Here is an 18,728-nt window from a genome sequence, read left to right as displayed (position 1 = left end):
TATATATATATATATATATATATATATATAGAGAGAGAGAGAGAGAGAGAGAGAGACATGTACTGAATGATCACTATGATTCAGACACTATTCTAACTACATGATTAAATTTCTTGACAAATTTAGGAACAATATTGCCTTTTACACATATTAATATGGAGGTCATTTAAGGAACTTGTATTTATATACCAAAACATACTTTTGCTTTGAATCTAAAAATCTGATTTGAAGGACAGTGTACTGTACCATCATACTGAATTCTCTCTCATTATCCTCATAGAATAATTATAATATTATTTTAGTAAATGTACAAACACTTTCCATAGGAGGAGTTGCATGGCTTAATCAATGTTTCAAAGAGTATTTGTTATTTCATGAATAGAGCAAGAATCTCAGGGCTGGAGAGATGGCTTAGCGGTTAAGCTCTTGCCTGTGAAGCCTAAGGACCCTGGTTCGAGGCTTGGTTCACTAGGTCCCACGTTAGCCAGATGCACAAGGGGGACCACGCATCTGGAGTTCATTTTCAGAGGCTGGAAGCCCTGGTGTGCCCATTCTCTCTCTCTCCCTCTATCTGTCTTTCTCTCTGTGTCTGTTGCTCTCAAATAAATAAATTAAAAAAAAGAATCTCAGAGGGTACTGGATGATGAAAAGGGACTTAAAGAATTCTAACTATTTCCCTCTCCTGTTTAATTTTTTCAAAATTCCATAATTTTAAGAATTTTCTAGAACTATACTCACTAACTTGTTGTACTCAATACCAAAGTGCCACTGTTGTAAAAATCAATTCATTGTAACACATATTTCCTTTTACTTTGCTTCCTTAATGATCAGCTTATTAAGATGACATATTGTTTACTTCTACCTAGTGTATAAAATATTGCAATAACATATGAATGAAAAATCTATGACTATATTCAGTGATATGGATGAATCTCAAGAACATATTTAATAAAAGAGGCCAGATTAATATATTAATATTATATATGGCTTAATTTATATAAGGTAAAAAAAAATATTGGCAAACAGACATGGCATTAGGTTTGATAACAATCATCTAAGAACAAAATCCAAGAAGGATTCTAGGATTCTATTATTATTTTGTTTTTGATCTTGCTTATGGTTATATCATTTTGTGAAATTCACCAAAGTGAATATTAATGTTTTGTATACTTTTGCATTATAAACCAATACAGACGTTTAAAATGATACTAGCTCATCTAAACTTCTCATGTGCTACTTACACTTTAACCTTGTTGACACTTCCAAAAAAGATGCAATGGATTAGGCTCATAAACTTAACAACATTTTCATATAAATTTGCAAAATGTTAGTATATTCCTATTTAGAAAATATTTTATGAATTGTTTTGAAGTAATGCTCCTTGAAGTATAGCTTACCTACTGAGAAATGCTACCCTATGTAATTTATGGAGAGTAAAATGCACAGTTCTCTGGTTGGTGATAAGTACTTTCCTGTGTGTAACCACTACCATAATAAAGATGTGTAATGTTCTTATAAACACTTTGCTAACATGCTGAGGTGAAATTAATACCTAAACATTCAGCCATAGGTAATTATGACTGATTTTCTGTCCCTACAATTCCCTTTCCCAGAATTCCATGTAAAGGGAATTGAGCAGCACACGTTCTTTACAGTCTGGCTTCCTCACTCTGCTCAATGCATGTGAGAGTCACCTACAGTGCCTGGAGCTGCTCCTTTCTGCCTATGCTCAGCAGTAGCACGGTGCCAGAACATACTGAAAATGAGGAAATTCCAAGGAATTTACAGTTTTGGTGACTAAAACACTTGTGTATAGATTTTTGGGCGAACATGAATAATATATATTTATTTTTAATTTCTAGTTCTACCTTTTTGCTATATTGTATATTGCTTTATGCTATGGCAAATCTGATACCTGAGAAAACATACCAGGCTGACAAATATAAAATTACATAATAATCTTGTAAGCATAGAAAGTTATTTTTAATAAATTTCTCCTTTACTCACATTGATTTGTAAAATCATGTATATAACTGAAATAACACTATTCTATTGAAGTTCTATATTAATAACTAAAGTGCTTAAGATGTATGAAATAAAAAGATCACTGACATTGTTAATTAAAACTCTGATATCACAATGAATGATGAAGTCAAAAGATAAGACAGGATTATTTCAAAGCAAAGTATCTCCATGTCTAGATTGTAACTCTTTAATTTAATGCATTCTAGCATCAATCCAACTGGTTAGTCTATTTTTAATTTATTTTTATTTTTTTTGGTTCATGGTAATGGGGGAAAGGGTTTGAGTGATAAAATGGAAACATGGTAGATGTTACCTAGCATGTTGTGGTAAAGTGGAATGGCCCGTCCATGGGTAGTAAATGCAGTCATGACTAGTGGGACCGTTACACCTGCAGGCAATTACAGAACAAAAATCATCATTCTCCATCCACAGTGGCATGCACACACATGCACCAGTGCTCACACATGGAGCCTTGGAGGAAGAACATGGGAAGCAAGCACACCAAGTACCTATCCATCAGGCCAATGCAGTCTTCAATACTCGAGCCTATGCACCTGGAGAAGATGCAAATTAAAACAAAAAAAAAAAGGTAAGAAAAATTAGTAATTTTTAAGAAAAAAAATCTGTAAGATAAATATTGTATGGACAAAATTATTAACTTATTAAACAAGTTTTTAGAACACCATAATTTTAAGAGCTGAAAGATTATTTCTTGATGAAAACACAGAAATGTATTGCGACTACCACTGAAGTAAAAAGCCAAGAGACATGTACACTCAAAAGTAATTTTGCAATGGTTCTGTGAATAACTTCCAAACACCCATGTCGGAGACATCCTTCTCAAATGCATCATTCATGATTGTACATCTGTAGATTTCAATGACTATGAATGCTTTCGTGTATATAACTTCTCATAAAACAGTGTAAATTTAAGAAAAACAAAATATAGAGGCAACAACTAGTTCAATGCAACATAATAGTCTTATGTTTTGTTCTTATTATATAATGGATTTTGGCAGAAAATAAATTAACATAGCCTAACACATTATTGCCATTAATACTTTGCATAATCAGATCATGTTATCCTTGGTTGTAAAGGGATTTAAAATATTTATCATTAAGCGTGAATTTATTTGAAAATAATATTAACTGACTTGGCCACACTGCAGTGTATCTTGAAGGCCTTTGTGCATTGCATATACCCAAATATATTTAATCATCATAATATTGAATTAAAACAAAAACAAATAAGTACTCTCTTGGTAAGTGAATAAATCTTAACACGTGACTAAAGAAACTACTGAGGTGAACATTTGAAACAATTTATATACATACACAAAGTTCTAATACACAGTCACTAGAATTTCATCTTGAGCTATTATAGAAATAGTTTTTCTTGGGCTGAGAGGATGACTCAGAAGTTAAGGCATTTTCCTGCAGAACTTAACGACCTGAGTTCAATTCCCCAGTGCCCACATGGAGCCAGATGCACAAAGTGGCACATGCATCTGGAGTCTGTTTGCCGTGTTTGGAGGCCCTGGAGCATCCATTTTCTCTCTGTCTCTCTCTTCTATCTCTCTCTGCTTGCAAATAAATAACCATAAAAAAATTTAAAAAGAGTCGTGTGTTGTGCCACACACTTTAATTCCAGAATGCTGAAGGCAGAGGTAGGTGGATCACCATGAAATCAAGGCCCCCGATACCACATAGTGAATTCCAGGTCAGCCTGGGCTAGAGAGTGATACTCCACATCAAAAAAACAAGAGAAAAAATTTAGAAGAAGTGTTTCTTCTCTCTTTCAGTGAATTTAAATTACTCATATTTTCCATTCTTCCATTGAAGAGCTCCTTATGGCTGTGATTCATAGAACATCCTAACGTAGTGGCAATACAGATTGTGCATCTCTTAGCACTTAGCTTCCAAAACTGAAAAAAAATAGTTTCAGATGCTAGCCCACAAAATCAGATGACATACTACATTCGTGAAAGTCTCCAAATTTTAAGAAAATAATACAATTATATCACTATCTACATCAGTATCTGCTTTAACATCTGTACTAGCTAGAAACTTGGTTTTCTTGTATTTTCATTTAGGGTGTCTGTTTTGAATAGCAAAGACAAATTTTAAAATATAGAAACATGAAAAAAGTCCTTAAAAATAAGCAAATACTGAATTACTAGAGTTCACATAATTGAATTAATGTCATATAGTATCTTTAATTAGTATAATTTTGAAAAATGAAAAATTACTGAAAACTTTCTTCTATTCTAAAGAACTGATTTTTTAAAGTCTCTGTTAAATTTCTTTCAAGAAGACATTTACATATAGTATTACCATTTCATGAAATTAACAGTAGTCTTCTCACTTCCAAGTAAGGCCCTGAAAAGCTATTGTTAGTTTGCAATCCTTATAATAACACTTTGAAGATTAAAAAAAAAAATGCAACAGTGAAATTCAACTTGAGGGGAAAGTGAGAATAATGAAAGATCTTCTCTTATTCAATAAGTCTCTGTGGCTTGCCTACTAAAATGATAGTACTCTTCTAGGAGCTACAAGGAGAGCTACAATGAATTATGTGTCTTTTATATTTATTATCATTGAATTCAAAACTTAGAAGGTACAAATGCATGAACTGTTGTATATTATATAATGTGGTAAGTAAAACATGGAGGGGAACACCAGGAGGTCCAGCTTCCCAAGGTCATTCTGGGGAGCAAGGCAACTGTACTTTGGGATTCTCAGAGCTGTTGTTGGTGTGGCAATCATTATTATGGGGTACATAAGAGCAAAACAAAAGTATGGATCTAAAGAAATACACAGGGCATACAAACACACTGCTGACAATGCTTAACAGATGGAGAGGGAGATGTTAAGCAACAGGGAGAGTAAGAAAGGGTAGAAGGCTGTGTATGACCCAGATGTTTTCTTACCAGACAACTTAATGAAAAAAGTCATGGCATACTTTTAAATAAGCCATGATACTCTACAGACTGGATGTATAAATGAGGAAAATAGAACATCAATACACAATGTAAAAGTTTTTTCAGCCATGTAGAAATGAAGCTGTATCATCTTTAGAAAAGTGGATTTAATTGGAGATTTTTCATATTACATTCAAATTACAGCACTCTCAGAAAGACAGATATTTTCTCTCATTTGTGGTTCATAGATTTTATACAAATAAAACCAATCATGAGTAAATGACATGAAAATAAAAGTGAAGCTGTCAATGGGGAAAGTAGTGGACTAAATGGAGTAAGGGAGGGATGAGAAGAGGGACAGTAAAGGCTTATGGGAAATATGTTCAATGTAAAAGATATGAATATTAAAATTTTAAAAATAATAAACTTAAATTTTAAAAACACCTTTAAAAAATTGGCATGATGGAGCCATGGCAGGACTAGATTTTTTAAAATATATGTTTTCCATGTGAATCCTAGTTACCTTGGAGCCAGGCAGGCTGTTTGGACATGGAGAATAATTGAGTCCCTGTAAGAGACACTGATGTAAACTATTGAAATGGTAACTGTAGTAAAGGCAGAGACTCGAGAATTACTTTAATGTATGACATGGGAAGATATTGATAACTGAGTTAATGATGTTAAATGAAAAAAATTACAAAGGGCATAAGCATGAGTTTTGTTTTAATATTTGTGGAAAGGAGTACAATCCATAAAAGAATCCAAAAGGAGTAACATGCTTCCTCACATGTTTTAGGAGGAGAGGCTGGCTTTCTCAGGTTTTGCCTCTAGAAATGATCCAGGTAGAAATGCTCATCAGTAGGTGGAGATAAAAAGTCTGGTGTCAGTAGTAGGTTCAGCATGGATGGCGTGGTCACTTTTGCAATAAAATGCAGCAGAAAATTAAAGCCATTTAAGGGGAAACTGGCTGAAGGTACATAACATAAGCAAAGAAAAGGTCCAAAGGGGGAAATTCAAGGGATTCCTGTAAGGTATGACACCAGATAATCTTTTGTAACTGAAGCATGGAGAAATAGGATTAAGATTAATTAATTTTATAGTGTACCCGAAATTAAGTAAAAATGAATTGAACAAGTAGCTGATTGTCAGGATAAAATATAGAGAGCTATACTAAAATTAAAAATGCTAAAATAATTTTGAAAGTACCAAGGTCTCTAGATTTTAGGTTGAGAGAAAATTGAAAAATAGGACTACAGATGCAAGAAGAAATGTATAAGGGAGTGAGAGAGCATGGAGAAGGGCTCATAGAATCATTGAGGATATTTTTTTAGGATTTTTGAGTTATAAACATACATATGAATTGAGGATGAAAAACAAATATAAGTCCAAGAAGAATGAGGGTGTAAGTGAAGACAGTAATCCTTTTAAGCTATAAACTATCATGCATTTAAAGATAAACATTGTACTTCAATTCTTTGTGCTTGCTGTATATAAGAAACTAGTTAGCTTATGAAATTTATATTAATTTGTCAAGTTCATAGAATAAAATAATTATTAAATTTCTGAAAAGCAAAAAAACTTATGGGACTGAAGCAGCATCTGGAAGTACATTATTCAAAATTAATGTCCCAAACAACAGTATTTACAGAAGGACCAGAAATTCATACCATGTTCCACATCTTCCAAAATATTCTCCAACTTCTGGACATTGAGCTCTCTTTAGCATATCTCATTACTTAATGATGTATGAGCAACAATACATATATAATGTCCATATACAAATATACTTGGATAATTTTGGACAAAGCACCTCCAAATTAAAAAAATGTAGAGAAAAAAATTAAACTTTACAATATAAAGATTATAGACAATAATTCCATGAGGAGCTTTTGTTTCCCATCCTCCACTGATGGATAGTTTTCCTTATACAAATTTGAAAACATAGAAAGGACTTGATAAAAATAGGCCAGGTTGCATGTCAAATCATGATTCTAATATAAAAATACAGTTAAATAAGAATTTTACAATAATATTTTATGAAACAAAATGAAAATCTATGTATAAAGTGCAGGTTTGGTGTTAAAATAAAGGTAAAATGAAATTGATATGAAATTGGCATGGAGTCATAATGTCATTGAAGGGAATATAATCCCTGTGTCCATTGATTATTATATAATTTATTCAATTAATACATTATCTTTTCAAACTAAAATATTGTTTAATCCAATTACAACTATTATTCTTACATTTTAAATTCTTTCCCATCTTTTCAAAGACAATAGAGAATTGTCTGGTAAGATACATAAATTGAAGAATATAAATGTGAAACCATGCAGTTCAATACCTGTGCGTTATATTTCTGAACTTAACTATTAACTGTTTTTGTTGCAAAGCAGGTTTCTCATAGAAAAATGCTTAAGAATGTATGAAAAAAGAACCCTGTAAAATATATCTGTTGGTAAGGACATGAAGAAACATTTTTCGTCTCTTCTCCAGGGACACTGGTGAGAATGTCCTGATGGGAACTAAATGGATAACCTCTCTTAAAGCACCTGAAAAACATATTTGAGGGAATGTATTTAATCTACTTTTAGAGTAGTAAAAATGCTTTCAAGGTATTAGAGAGATAATTTTATTTTCAGAAAAATCATTAAGCTGTATTTAAAGTAAGAATTTTACTTTTAAAAAGAAAAAAACGTAATCAGAAAGACCATTCCCATTAACTTGGTCGTTGAATAATCTGACATAATATTGGCATGTGGAAGAAAAGCTGGTTTCCGAAGTAGAGCTGTCCCAGAGTACATACTGACAGCATCAGGCAGCCCATGTGATGACAGACAAAAAAACGTCAATCATCCCCGCTGCCCGGAAGGTTCCATGTCTGCAGACATGCTTATTCAAAATTTGGAAAGAAGGAAGTAATGGGAACAGAGCCCCTTACCACTTCCATACATCATCTCAAAGCACAGTGGCTTTTAGGGAAGCCATCCATATGAGGTGAGAAAATCCAGGATTTCCTCTCCTGAAGAATTCCTACATCCTGTTCAGTGGCTTGGAATCACAGCACTTCTGTGAAGTAAGTAAAACCTGAATACCATGGGGATTACAAGGAGCAAAAAGCTAAATGAAAATGACCTAAATCCTCCATGAGTGAGAGCACGCATACTTTGAAATATGCCATGGAGCACAACGTCCTCAGTCCTTTCATCGTGAGTCTGTAGTCACGAGGTGCTAAGAGTGTCTAATTTCTTGAGTTCCCAAGTGAGCTCCATGACAGCCCTTCTCCATTACACCACATCTTTCCTCTCGGATGAGATTCAGCATTCCTTGCTAAGGTAATTTGATCTTTTTCCCTTGTTCCCTACTCCTACTTCCCTCTATTTCATCTGCCTTTTTTTTTAATTATATTATCATGATTTAAGAAAATATAGAGGAAGACAGGCCAGCCTCTCATCCAGACTAGGGCGCTGTGGTCTCACTTTCATTTCCCTAATGGCTTCACTGTAATTAGATTTATAAAAACAGCAAAAGGTCTCATTTTGAATGGCAACAGCTGTTGACATCGACATTATATTGAATAATTTACTGGTTTAATTTTAGCTCCAAAACAATAAAACCCTCTTGTGGATGATTGTAGCAGGCAAAGCTCTCTCTTTCCTTTGCTGACTCTTCTGCTCTCAGTGCAGCAGTTGTTTTCCTGTGAAATACTCTTACCTCACATGTGCTAAATTCTCACATGAGGGTGGGTTACTACTTCTAGTTTCCTTGAAGCAAGCATCTAGGTGACTGTTTCACACCTTCAACGAAGGGCTTGCAGTAAAGTTGGCAGTTGGCTCTTCCAAGCTGAATTGGGATTTGGAAGGCAGAGCAGTGCTTTACCTTTGAGGAGCTGCTGCTCACAGACTAATTTTGGCTTATTTCTTGACCTATAGGAAAGTGGAGTTGAATCTACAAAGTAATGTTTCATGGTAGAAAATAACAATACTTGTTTAACTTCAATGATCTCTAACAGGGAGGCCTTAATCTGGCAGGAAGTCTCTTGCAGGAGATACTTTAATGCCAGACATAATGTTCCCAAGATGATACTCAACAGGAGTGTATATAGCGTGTGTCCTGTGTGTACATACACATGCCTGTGTGTGGAAGAGGTTTGATGGATAAGGGGAAGAAAGACTATGTGAAATGGCTCTCAATTCTAACAAGTATCTTTTGTGGGAAAGAAAAAGAAAAGTCCCCATTGAGATCAATTTCTTTTAAGAAATAGAGTTTTGAATTTATTAGATAAGTAACATTATTTCTTTTAGAATTCGGTGTTTTCCTTCCTTCTATGATTTGTTTTTGCTATCCAACTTTTATCAGTATCATAGGTAGTCTAATTATTATATATAAAACAGAAAGGAATAACAGGTACCATGATGATTTTTTTCTTATCATCACAGCAATTCTAGGTTTAAGGGCAAAATGCAGCAAAATTACTTGTACCAAGTACATGAGCTTTTTATTAATACATCTATCTCTAGGTTCTTTTTTTTCCCCCAATATCATACAACCTTTGTTCAGATTTTGTTGAATGTGTTATCCAAGGGACCATTTATCAAAGAGTTATCTTCACTTTAATTGGACTATGACAACCTTGTTAAAACTTTAATAAACACACATATATTGAGTATGATTATCATATTGTCTCTTCTGATATTTTGAGTCTATAGTAAAAACTACAAGAATTTCTATAGTGCATTTAACACATAAGAGCTTATTGAAGATGTCAACGTAACATTTGGAGGAAATGTTAAGCAGAAATATTTCAGCATATAACTGATGTGTTTAGAAATAATTTCATTTAAGATCAACATATGGAATACAAGTGGTGCTCTACAATGGTACTCTCAATGTAGGAGTAGTATTAGGGATCTATTTATATATAGGTATGTCCATTTTGACACGTACCCAAGGAGGGTTCAGTCCGTTGCCATAGGGATGCTTACCCTTGAGTGCAGTTTGGATGGCAGGGATGGCATTCCCGATCCTGATCTGCATACTTGAAAATGAAACTGTTTGCTCCCTGTAGACCATCTGGACACTTTTCCACACAGTTCGGACCATCTTTAAAGTGAGAGCACTTTGTACAGTTGTCAGGTCCCTGAAATGTGAAAAAGAAAAACAAATATGGAGAAAGCCAACTGGGACCCATTCCCCCTGAAATGCATTCAGGTACTGATTTTTTGAGACTTCAGTGTGTGGTAAATAAATCTTCCCTTAGGGTGAACATTTCTAGGAGCACAGATATGAATATTGCTGTGGTAGTAGAAGTGAGCCTTGAAGTTCTGCCCTGATGTCCTGTTTGAGTGGGAGCCATTACACTAGCAATGTGTTTGTGGGATGTCCTTTCATGGGTCAGCAGTCTGTGCACTCCTGTATTTCTCCATTCATGCCTGTGTTGTGATTTAACTTAGTTCATTGCTTGACTTCTTCAAAGGGTCATCAGTGTTTCCTGATAATTTTATAAAAGAACAGTATTTGGGAAGAAAAAAAAAATTCCGTAGAAATGTTATATCTGTTACTGGAAATAGTTAATAAGAAAATACATAATAGAGATAAAGAAGTATGGAATTTCACATAAGAGTGGGATATAAGCCCTCTTTCTTTCTTTCTTTCTTCCTTTCTTTTTAGGTATGGTCTCGCTCCAGCCCAACTGACCTGAAATTCACTATGTAATCTCAGGTTGGCCTCAAACCCAAATCCGTCTACCTCTGTTTCCCCAGGGATCAAAGATGTGTGCTACCAGACCTATCTCCTTTTATTTTATAATGACTACTTGAAAATTAAATTAATCTTAAAATGATTGAGTTATGAAGCATTCAACAGTTTAGGCTTAGCAAATTATTCTAGGTTATCCTTCATCTCAAATCAGCATGTGCTAACCTTAAAACTTGTATGATATTTAGTAATATGGACTTTAGCCAACAATAGAATAATGTAGAGAGAAACATAATGTATATTCTGGAAGAAAATTTCACAAGATACATAATAACTATCACATACATTTAACAAAAATTCATGGGGGGTGCTAGGCGTGGTCACACTTGTCTTTAATCCCAGTACTCGGGAGGCCAAGGTAGGAGGATTGCTGTGAGTTTGAGGCCAGCCTGAGATTACGTAGTGAATTCCAGGTCAGCCTGGGCTAGAGTAAGGCCCTACCTTGGAAAAAAAAAAAAATTTTAAAAAATCATGGGGAAAATTAAGCAAGAGTAAACATTATATAACATGAGTATAACAAACTCAAACAAAGTAAATTCACTTTACATACTTGTGGTGGTTTGATTCAGGTGTCTCCCATAAACTTAGGTGTTCTGAATGCTAGATTCCCAGCTCATGGAGATTCAGGAATTAACACCTCCTGGAAGGAGTGCACTGTTGGGGGCGGGCTTATGGGTGTTATAGTGGCACACTTTCCTGTTGCTGTTGTCCACCTGATGTTGGCCAGGGGGTATTTTTCGCCCTCTGCTGGTGATATTACTTTCCCTGCCATCATGAAACTTCTCCCTGGAGCCTGTAACCCAAACTAAATTTCTCTTTTTCCCAAAACATGCTCTTGGTTGGGTGATTTCTACCAGCATTGTGAACCTGACTGCAACAATACTTTTATTTACAACGTACACTAATTTCATTATTTTCAGAATGTTAAGTAATGGCGATATGGAGATTTGTATATGAAAGCCATAATAAACTTATCATTAATATTTTCTATATAACATATTATCAATTTATCATATATTAAACATTTATCATATGTACATTTATTAAACATTATGCTATTTTATATTTCTGTTTGCTTATGGGGCAAAGTTACCGTATGTAGATAAGTGGCCCCCAAATTAATAATCCTCACCTCTCAGCCTCCACAGAACTAGATTATAGGCATGTGCAATCATGCCCAGACTGAAAATTAGCCTTCTAAAAATAATGCTAATCATTTAAGAATGTTATAGTTCATGCTGTAGGTACACAAGCAATAAGCAGTATACCCTCAAATCAAAGAAAATCAAGACATTTTTGGTTAAAGTATTACTTTAATTCAGAGAACTCCACATCTTTATACAGTTAGTAGTTTTAACACTACCTACTTTCAATTTATTTTAATCTCTTCTGTCTTGAGCATCATTATCGTTTAGATTTCTAAAACAATAAAACATAATTGATATCCCAGTTTGGGACTCCTCTTTCTATGACTTATTTTCCTCAAAATCTGTCTGAGCCTAAGAGGCTGAATAATCATTAGAGGTCACAGTGAAGACAACTTAGATAAATAGCATATAGTAGCAATCAAAGAAGGTTGTATCAGGTTCAAATTTGTCAACACTGGATTTTGGAGTCACGCATTAACACAACACTGTGATGAACTGTTTATTAAGAAGACACTGCGGAGACCAGGATTATTCACAGGAGTGAGCTATATACCTACACCAATGTTAACCCAAATTCAGCCAGAAATTATCATTTGCTAATATATGACACCAGAAAACAAGAAACACATTTTTAAACATTAAAAAATAGAGATATCTTATAAAAAATAGTGATGCAAATTAGAACAACAACTAACCCACCAGAAAGAGCTTGCAAATGTCAGTCAAATATCTCTTTCACTATTTTGATTTATAGTTCACAGCCAAAAAGCAGTAAAATAAATAAATAAATAAATAAATTAGCCTGTGAAAACTAATCCCTATTCTACCTGAAGAGTTTGCTAATAGTAATTTCTTATTTCCTCACCCAAAAGAATGCTTCATATTCTTCCAGTTTTAGCACCTGCTCATGGGTACTTAGGCACGTAATGCTATCTATTATACAGAATCATTTACTATGTAAGGATGCTCAGTGGCATGGCTTATTGTACATGAGAGGAGACATGCTTTGTGCTGGACAAAGAATAAAACTCACTGTGATTAAATTAGGCATAGTATGAAATAGGCATTATTATACAATGGAGTTCTTGTACTGTAAAATAATATCCAAGCAAAAAAATCATATATTGCAAAAGCATCATGAACTAATATTCAGCTCATATTCAAGTGTATATTTGAATCAATCTTTTTTGTCCTTTGTTTTTAAGCACTTCAAGTACTTGTTTGATATAATACAGAACAAAATTTCCTCACTTGAGATACCTAAACTGCATCTCAAGAAATGAACTGATTTCCGTTTTATTTCTACAATACAATGGAGAGTATGCCTGTGTCTAATGCTTACTCTTCTATCATTGTTTCCAAAGCTTTTAAGAACTCAGGTACAGTGAATGAAGTACTAAATGCAATGACAGAAAATGTAGGGGGAGGAAGTATTGTTTAGTCCTGATTCTGAAATGCTGTCTGAATTCCATCTAGACTAAGTGAAAAGCTATATCCTTATATAAATATTGTGGGTATTTTTTTTTTTCAGTGACTATTGATGATTTTCCCTTGTGGCTACTACAGAAAACAATTCTCTTCTTTATCACTCTCTAATTCTGTTCATTCAACCCCTGGGACAACTGAAATTCACCTCCCATGGAGGTAAGGCATGGCTTACTTTGGACAATAAAATGTGAATAGAATGCATAAACAAAGGGATGAGGGCTGAATTTTCCAGCCTCTGCAATGGGAAGCCATTACGCTGCCATGAGTCAGGGGCTTCATATGGAAGTGGAGAACTGTGAATCCAAAGCATCATGTAATTCTGGTCATCACAGGGAGATGGCTGTCTCTGAACATTTCTAAGATTTTTCAGAGCACTTGTACCTAAAAACAGAATTAAGTAATTTTTCTGAGAGCTTCTATGACATGAGGTACTTGCTACATCTGTACAGCTTTTATTAACCTCAACTTAGCAGCCACTTTTTATTTTATAAAATCATATTAAAACATACAAATTTCTTTTTCCTGTCCCCTCTCTTCTATTATAGCCTCTCTAAACTACAATTTGGTTTTTTGTAATTCTGTCAAATATTTCATTTTTTTTCCTCATTATTCCTTCCTTGCCTTTTTCCATGACATGATACAGTAGTAGTGAAAGGTAAGATAGAATGGATAAAAAATAACAATAATTAGGTCAGTTGAATATAGGAAAGCTATGCAACTGGTCTAGAATGGAAAAGGCTTTCTTTTACTCAAATCTATTTTCTCAAGAGCATTCCAAATGTCTGTCATACTTGAATATGATAATACCATCCAATTTAACATATAGCTGCCATATTCCTAGCAAAAATTTTATCCATACCACACTAAACAAATTGTTGCCTTGAGAAACATGATATAATAAGTACATGAAATCAGATTTGTCACAGTGGAATGTTAGTTTCATGTCCTATTGACTTCCTGGTCTTTGAAGTAACTTTCTAAATATTATAGGTTCCTTTTTACTTTAAGTGGAGAAATCATAGAATAATATTTAGTAAATATGAATATATGAATATACATTAATTATTTTCATTAAAGAAACATTGACAAACCAAAGAAATTTAAGACTTCTCCCGCCAACCTCGTCTTCTCCCTCTCTCTGTATTTCTGAGACAAGGTTTCTCCATGGATATCCCTGACTGGTCTTTAACTCCAATTTCTCCTACACCTCCCTGACAACAGCCTGGTTAAAGATCTATGCCAAAATATCCTCAATAAGCATCATTTCAACTGAATAAACTGGAAAAGGAGTGGAGTTGAGTTCCTTCTTAGTTTTGCTGACTTCTCCATTTCATTACAGTCTTAAGACTGTCAGCCTTTCAGACAAAACTCTAGAATCAGTTGAATAATTTACTATATACATGTTCTTTAACACATCAAACTATCTCTGTCTCTGTGTGGGTAAAAACAATCTAAAACCTCACATGAATCTTAAAGGCTGAAAGTAACCCACATCACATGGGTGAAGAGATGGGGCCATGGCATCTTGTCTATGAGGTATCATGTTCTTACTTGGTTATCATTTCAAAGCTCACTGATCACTAATAGTCTCTAAATTCTGTATTTTATCTTCCACAGGTACCTAATTTATCTTCACTGAACTTTCATGTTTTTATTTTTATTTTTTACCTATTGCTCTCTCTGACCTCTGGAGGTATCAATTCACAATTCTGGTGTTTGATAGTGATCTTAATTATTTTGCCCAACAAATGCTACTATTATGAACAAAGTAAATCCATTATTTCATTTTCTCATTCTCTTCCATATCAAAATATTAAAAAAATTGTAAGACCCATTTTAACTATGCATACACATGGGTGACATCCCAGTGCTAAGTTGTGTTTTTTAAATGTTACTATGTTTTCTCAATTCCACTGAAAAATAAATTCATAAGCAAATAAAATATAAAAAGTACAAAGTATGAGAAAATGACTAATTATGTACTAACAGTTTTATATAGTAGAAAGTAACCTGAGAATCAGAAAGAGCATGGGACAGATATTCACCTAAAGCTCTAAGATTGCATGCTGGCAATATTAAATTCCATGGGCATACTACATTGATGAAGTTTTTATTTAAAAATCCTAAGTTGTTTTCTATATTAGAAAAATGGGAAAAAATTAGAGAACTAGGAAAAACTGTCTGTGAAAATATCAATATTAAGACTATGTAAAAAAAAAACACTTGATGTCCAATGTAAGTGTTATGAACAAGGTCTGTGGTGATCAAAATAAATGGATAAGGTCATTGAAATGTTGAGGGGATGATACTGATGCCTTCCTCAGCAAATATTAGATCTTTGTACAAGAGATGTTCTCCATGAAATTAGTCTAAAAAGGATATGGCATATAGATAACAGTTTCTAAGAAAATCAGTTTTCTGCCTATAGGATTAGTAGATCTGAAAGTAGTAATTATTAAGCTTTTTCAAATGCAAAATGGAAAGTTTAAATATCATAAAAATACAGTTTTACAATATAAGTTGCAAAAGAAGAAAAATGATGTGAAAAATAAATTCAAACTTGTAAGGAATACTTGTGCTTTGATTTTATTTGAACAAAAATCCTTGGCTAGTAATATTTGAGACTTTATATGACAAAAAAAAAATAAGCAACTAAGATTGATGCATAGCCAGTACTGAATAAGCTATGCTATATAATAAAACAAACAAAATGGTTTTCACAGATTTGTTCAGATTGAAAACAGTAAGTGAGGTGCTACGTGGGCAACTGGGGGAGAATGACCAATATCTGTTCAAGCAACTCATGGTATAACCTACTTGGTAGCAAATAACCTGTTGTGATGCCCACACAAGTGCAATAGTGGAACACAGCCATGGTGGGGAACCAACTGATTTTGATTTGGCTAACTGATCCCCTCAGTGGTAAGGGACCCATAGCTGAAGCTGGGAAACAAGTCAGAACCATATCCAAACATAAGCCCACTCTCCATGATCAACCTACCATCAATTGTGGGCTACAAGAGGACCTACACCTATTAAATTCTCTATAAAAAAAAGTAAGGGTTATCTCATTTGTCCTGGTGCTAACTTACTCTCCATTGGAGAATTTGCTTCTCTTTTTCAGATAGATGAAGATCCTAAGGAGAGAGCCACCCTATCATGCCTCAAAAGGGCCCCCGCTGAAACTAAGAAAAATTGGGGAAACAAGCAAGGGTGCTGCTTTCCTGGTGAACTAGATACCAGCACAAGGGGGAAGGAGATCAACACAGAGAAAAATCAACTCCTACCAAGTCAGAGAGCCAGAGACCCAGAAGCCCCCAACACCTCATCACTGAAGTAGACCAAAAATGAACCCAACATGGCTCAGGGAAATTTTGCGGAAGAGGGGGCAGAAAGAATGTCAGAGCCACATGTTGGGTCATGATATGCAGAGACATTTATCTTACCCATAACTGTGGGCTAACTCCACAATGCATGACCCATATACCTCAACAAGGAGGGGCCAATAGGGAGGGGGTAGGTTACGGATGAGCATAATAATGGTACCAAAACTGCCTGTATTTGCTGAATACAGATCTAATAAAATAAAAATAAATAAAAAATAAAAAAAAGAACAGTATACTGAAGGCTATCAGAGAGATGAACAGGACATATTGGAATGACAGACATAGACTGCTCTCATATTTAAGAAAATGCCCAAATGGAGGCATTTAAAGCGAGAGGTGAAGACTAGGTATTTTCTCTATATAAGTTCAGATGATGTAAATGGCACCTCGGCCATGAAAAGCTTTCCTGAACCTGAGCCTTCTCTGTGCATCTTCATAACTCACTTAGACTATGTGTTGTATTTCTTTAGATTTTAGTCTCAATGCACATTTTCCTCCTCCTTCACACTGCCATGCCATGTAAGAGGTTAAATGCAAATGAGTGTTTCGTACTTTGTTCCAAAAGCACCATGGATACTCTCATGTGTATATTTCTGTGTTTTTACCTTTCTGTATTTTTCTTAAAAACATAGCTCCAACAGCAGTTGTCTGTTGTTTTCCTTGATGCTTTCAAGCTTTACTCCCACATCTAGAAATAGGTTACCTTCATTTATCTTCCTATAACAGTGCATGCATTTGCACATTATACCAACTATTGTCTTTCAATTTAATTGCTTGAATATCTTCTTCTTTTCATCAACAATGTGTCCTTTTATTGTATGCCATTGAAGGGTAGAGTAGTAAACACTTTTCCCTATAACATCTTACAAAGATTCATGAGATGAATGGATAGGCAATAAGACAATGAAATTACACTTATATATAACACTAAATAAGCCAACACCCACAAACGTCTTCAGGCTTACCGGTCCATGGCAAGTGAGGAGGCCCTCTTCCATCTTTTCACATTGAGAATCACACTCAACACAGATGGAGCCATTCTCAAACTCCCGGAATTCACTGTGAAGATATAAACCAAGTGAGGAGGGGGAAGCAGACAGGCCATCAACTTAACAAATGAGCTGGCATCTGCTAAGGGTCTTATGGGCCTTTTTTTTTTTTTTTTCCTGAGGTAGGGTCTCATTCTAACCCAGGCTGACCTGGAATTCACTATATAGTCTCAGGGTGGCATCGAACTCTCAGTGATCCTCCTACCACTGCCTCCAGAATGCTGGGATTAAAGGCATGTGCCACCACATAAATTTTTGAGTTTCTTTCTCTAATGTGGTGCAAGCAACAGACACATTTCCCCAAACATTAGGGAGGAATGTTTGTATTAGAAGAAAAGATGAACAGCAGCCAGATGGTTCTCTTTGCCCTGCACTAGATTCAAAAATTGCCTCATTCTGGAAATGTCTCTCCTGTGAGAGATTCTCCAGCCATTTCAATAAAATAAATAAATAAAGAAAGAAAGAAAGAAAGAAAGAAAGAAAGAAAGAAAGAAAGAAAGAAAGAAAGGTGTAACTCTTCTGCTGACAGAGTAGAATCATTTTATCTTTTCAACTAAAGAAAACACTGTTTCTAAATAAAATTTACTCTTTTCTAAAACTTTAATTCCTAAACTCTGAAATAGTTATTGTATTTTTCTTGTTGCTAAGTTACATAAATGTTGCTCAACCTTGTCCTTCAAGTCCCAAGACTCTTAAATTTATTTTTGGTGAAACTTCAAAAAATTCTTTGATTTCTTATCTCCTTTTAAAATACTTGCCTTGGAGAATTAGAGAAAAAAATATCTTTTATGATAGATTTTATTTTCTTATATTATTGATCTAATAACATTCTTTTCAGTCTAAAATCTTTTTGAAGAAATTCTGTATGGTATAAAATAAGAAGTTCAGTGATGACTGCAGCCTAAAACTTTCTAATTGAAATCTTCTAGAATGGTACACATTCATTCCTATATA

At 34.4% G+C, this 18,728-nt stretch overlaps 1 protein-coding gene across 7 annotated transcripts in view; it reads right to left on the bottom strand.

Annotated features, from left to right (window-relative positions):
* Positions 1-18,728, bottom strand: part of Erbb4 (erb-b2 receptor tyrosine kinase 4) — a 1,092,347-nt gene that overhangs the window by 263,374 nt on the left and 810,245 nt on the right. For 3 of the 7 annotated variants that reach the window (XM_045146981.1, XM_045146983.1, XM_045146984.1), the window contains exons 14-17: positions 17,691-17,784; positions 9,932-10,086; positions 2,535-2,579; positions 2,339-2,413 (exon numbers count right to left, since the gene is read on the bottom strand). In XM_045146981.1, coding sequence (XP_045002916.1) covers positions 2,339-2,413; positions 2,535-2,579; positions 9,932-10,086; positions 17,691-17,784 — 369 coding nt within the window. The remainder of the gene's footprint in view (positions 1-2,338; positions 2,414-2,534; positions 2,580-9,931; positions 10,087-17,690; positions 17,785-18,728) is intronic. The other 4 variants (XM_045146986.1, XM_045146987.1, XM_045146982.1 and 1 more) reach the window with 2 other exon arrangements.

Source organism: Jaculus jaculus, chromosome 4 (assembly GCF_020740685.1).
Source record: "Jaculus jaculus isolate mJacJac1 chromosome 4, mJacJac1.mat.Y.cur, whole genome shotgun sequence".
Taxonomy (NCBI): domain Eukaryota; kingdom Metazoa; phylum Chordata; class Mammalia; order Rodentia; family Dipodidae; genus Jaculus; species Jaculus jaculus.
This window is presented reverse-complemented; position numbering and strand designations above follow the sequence as displayed.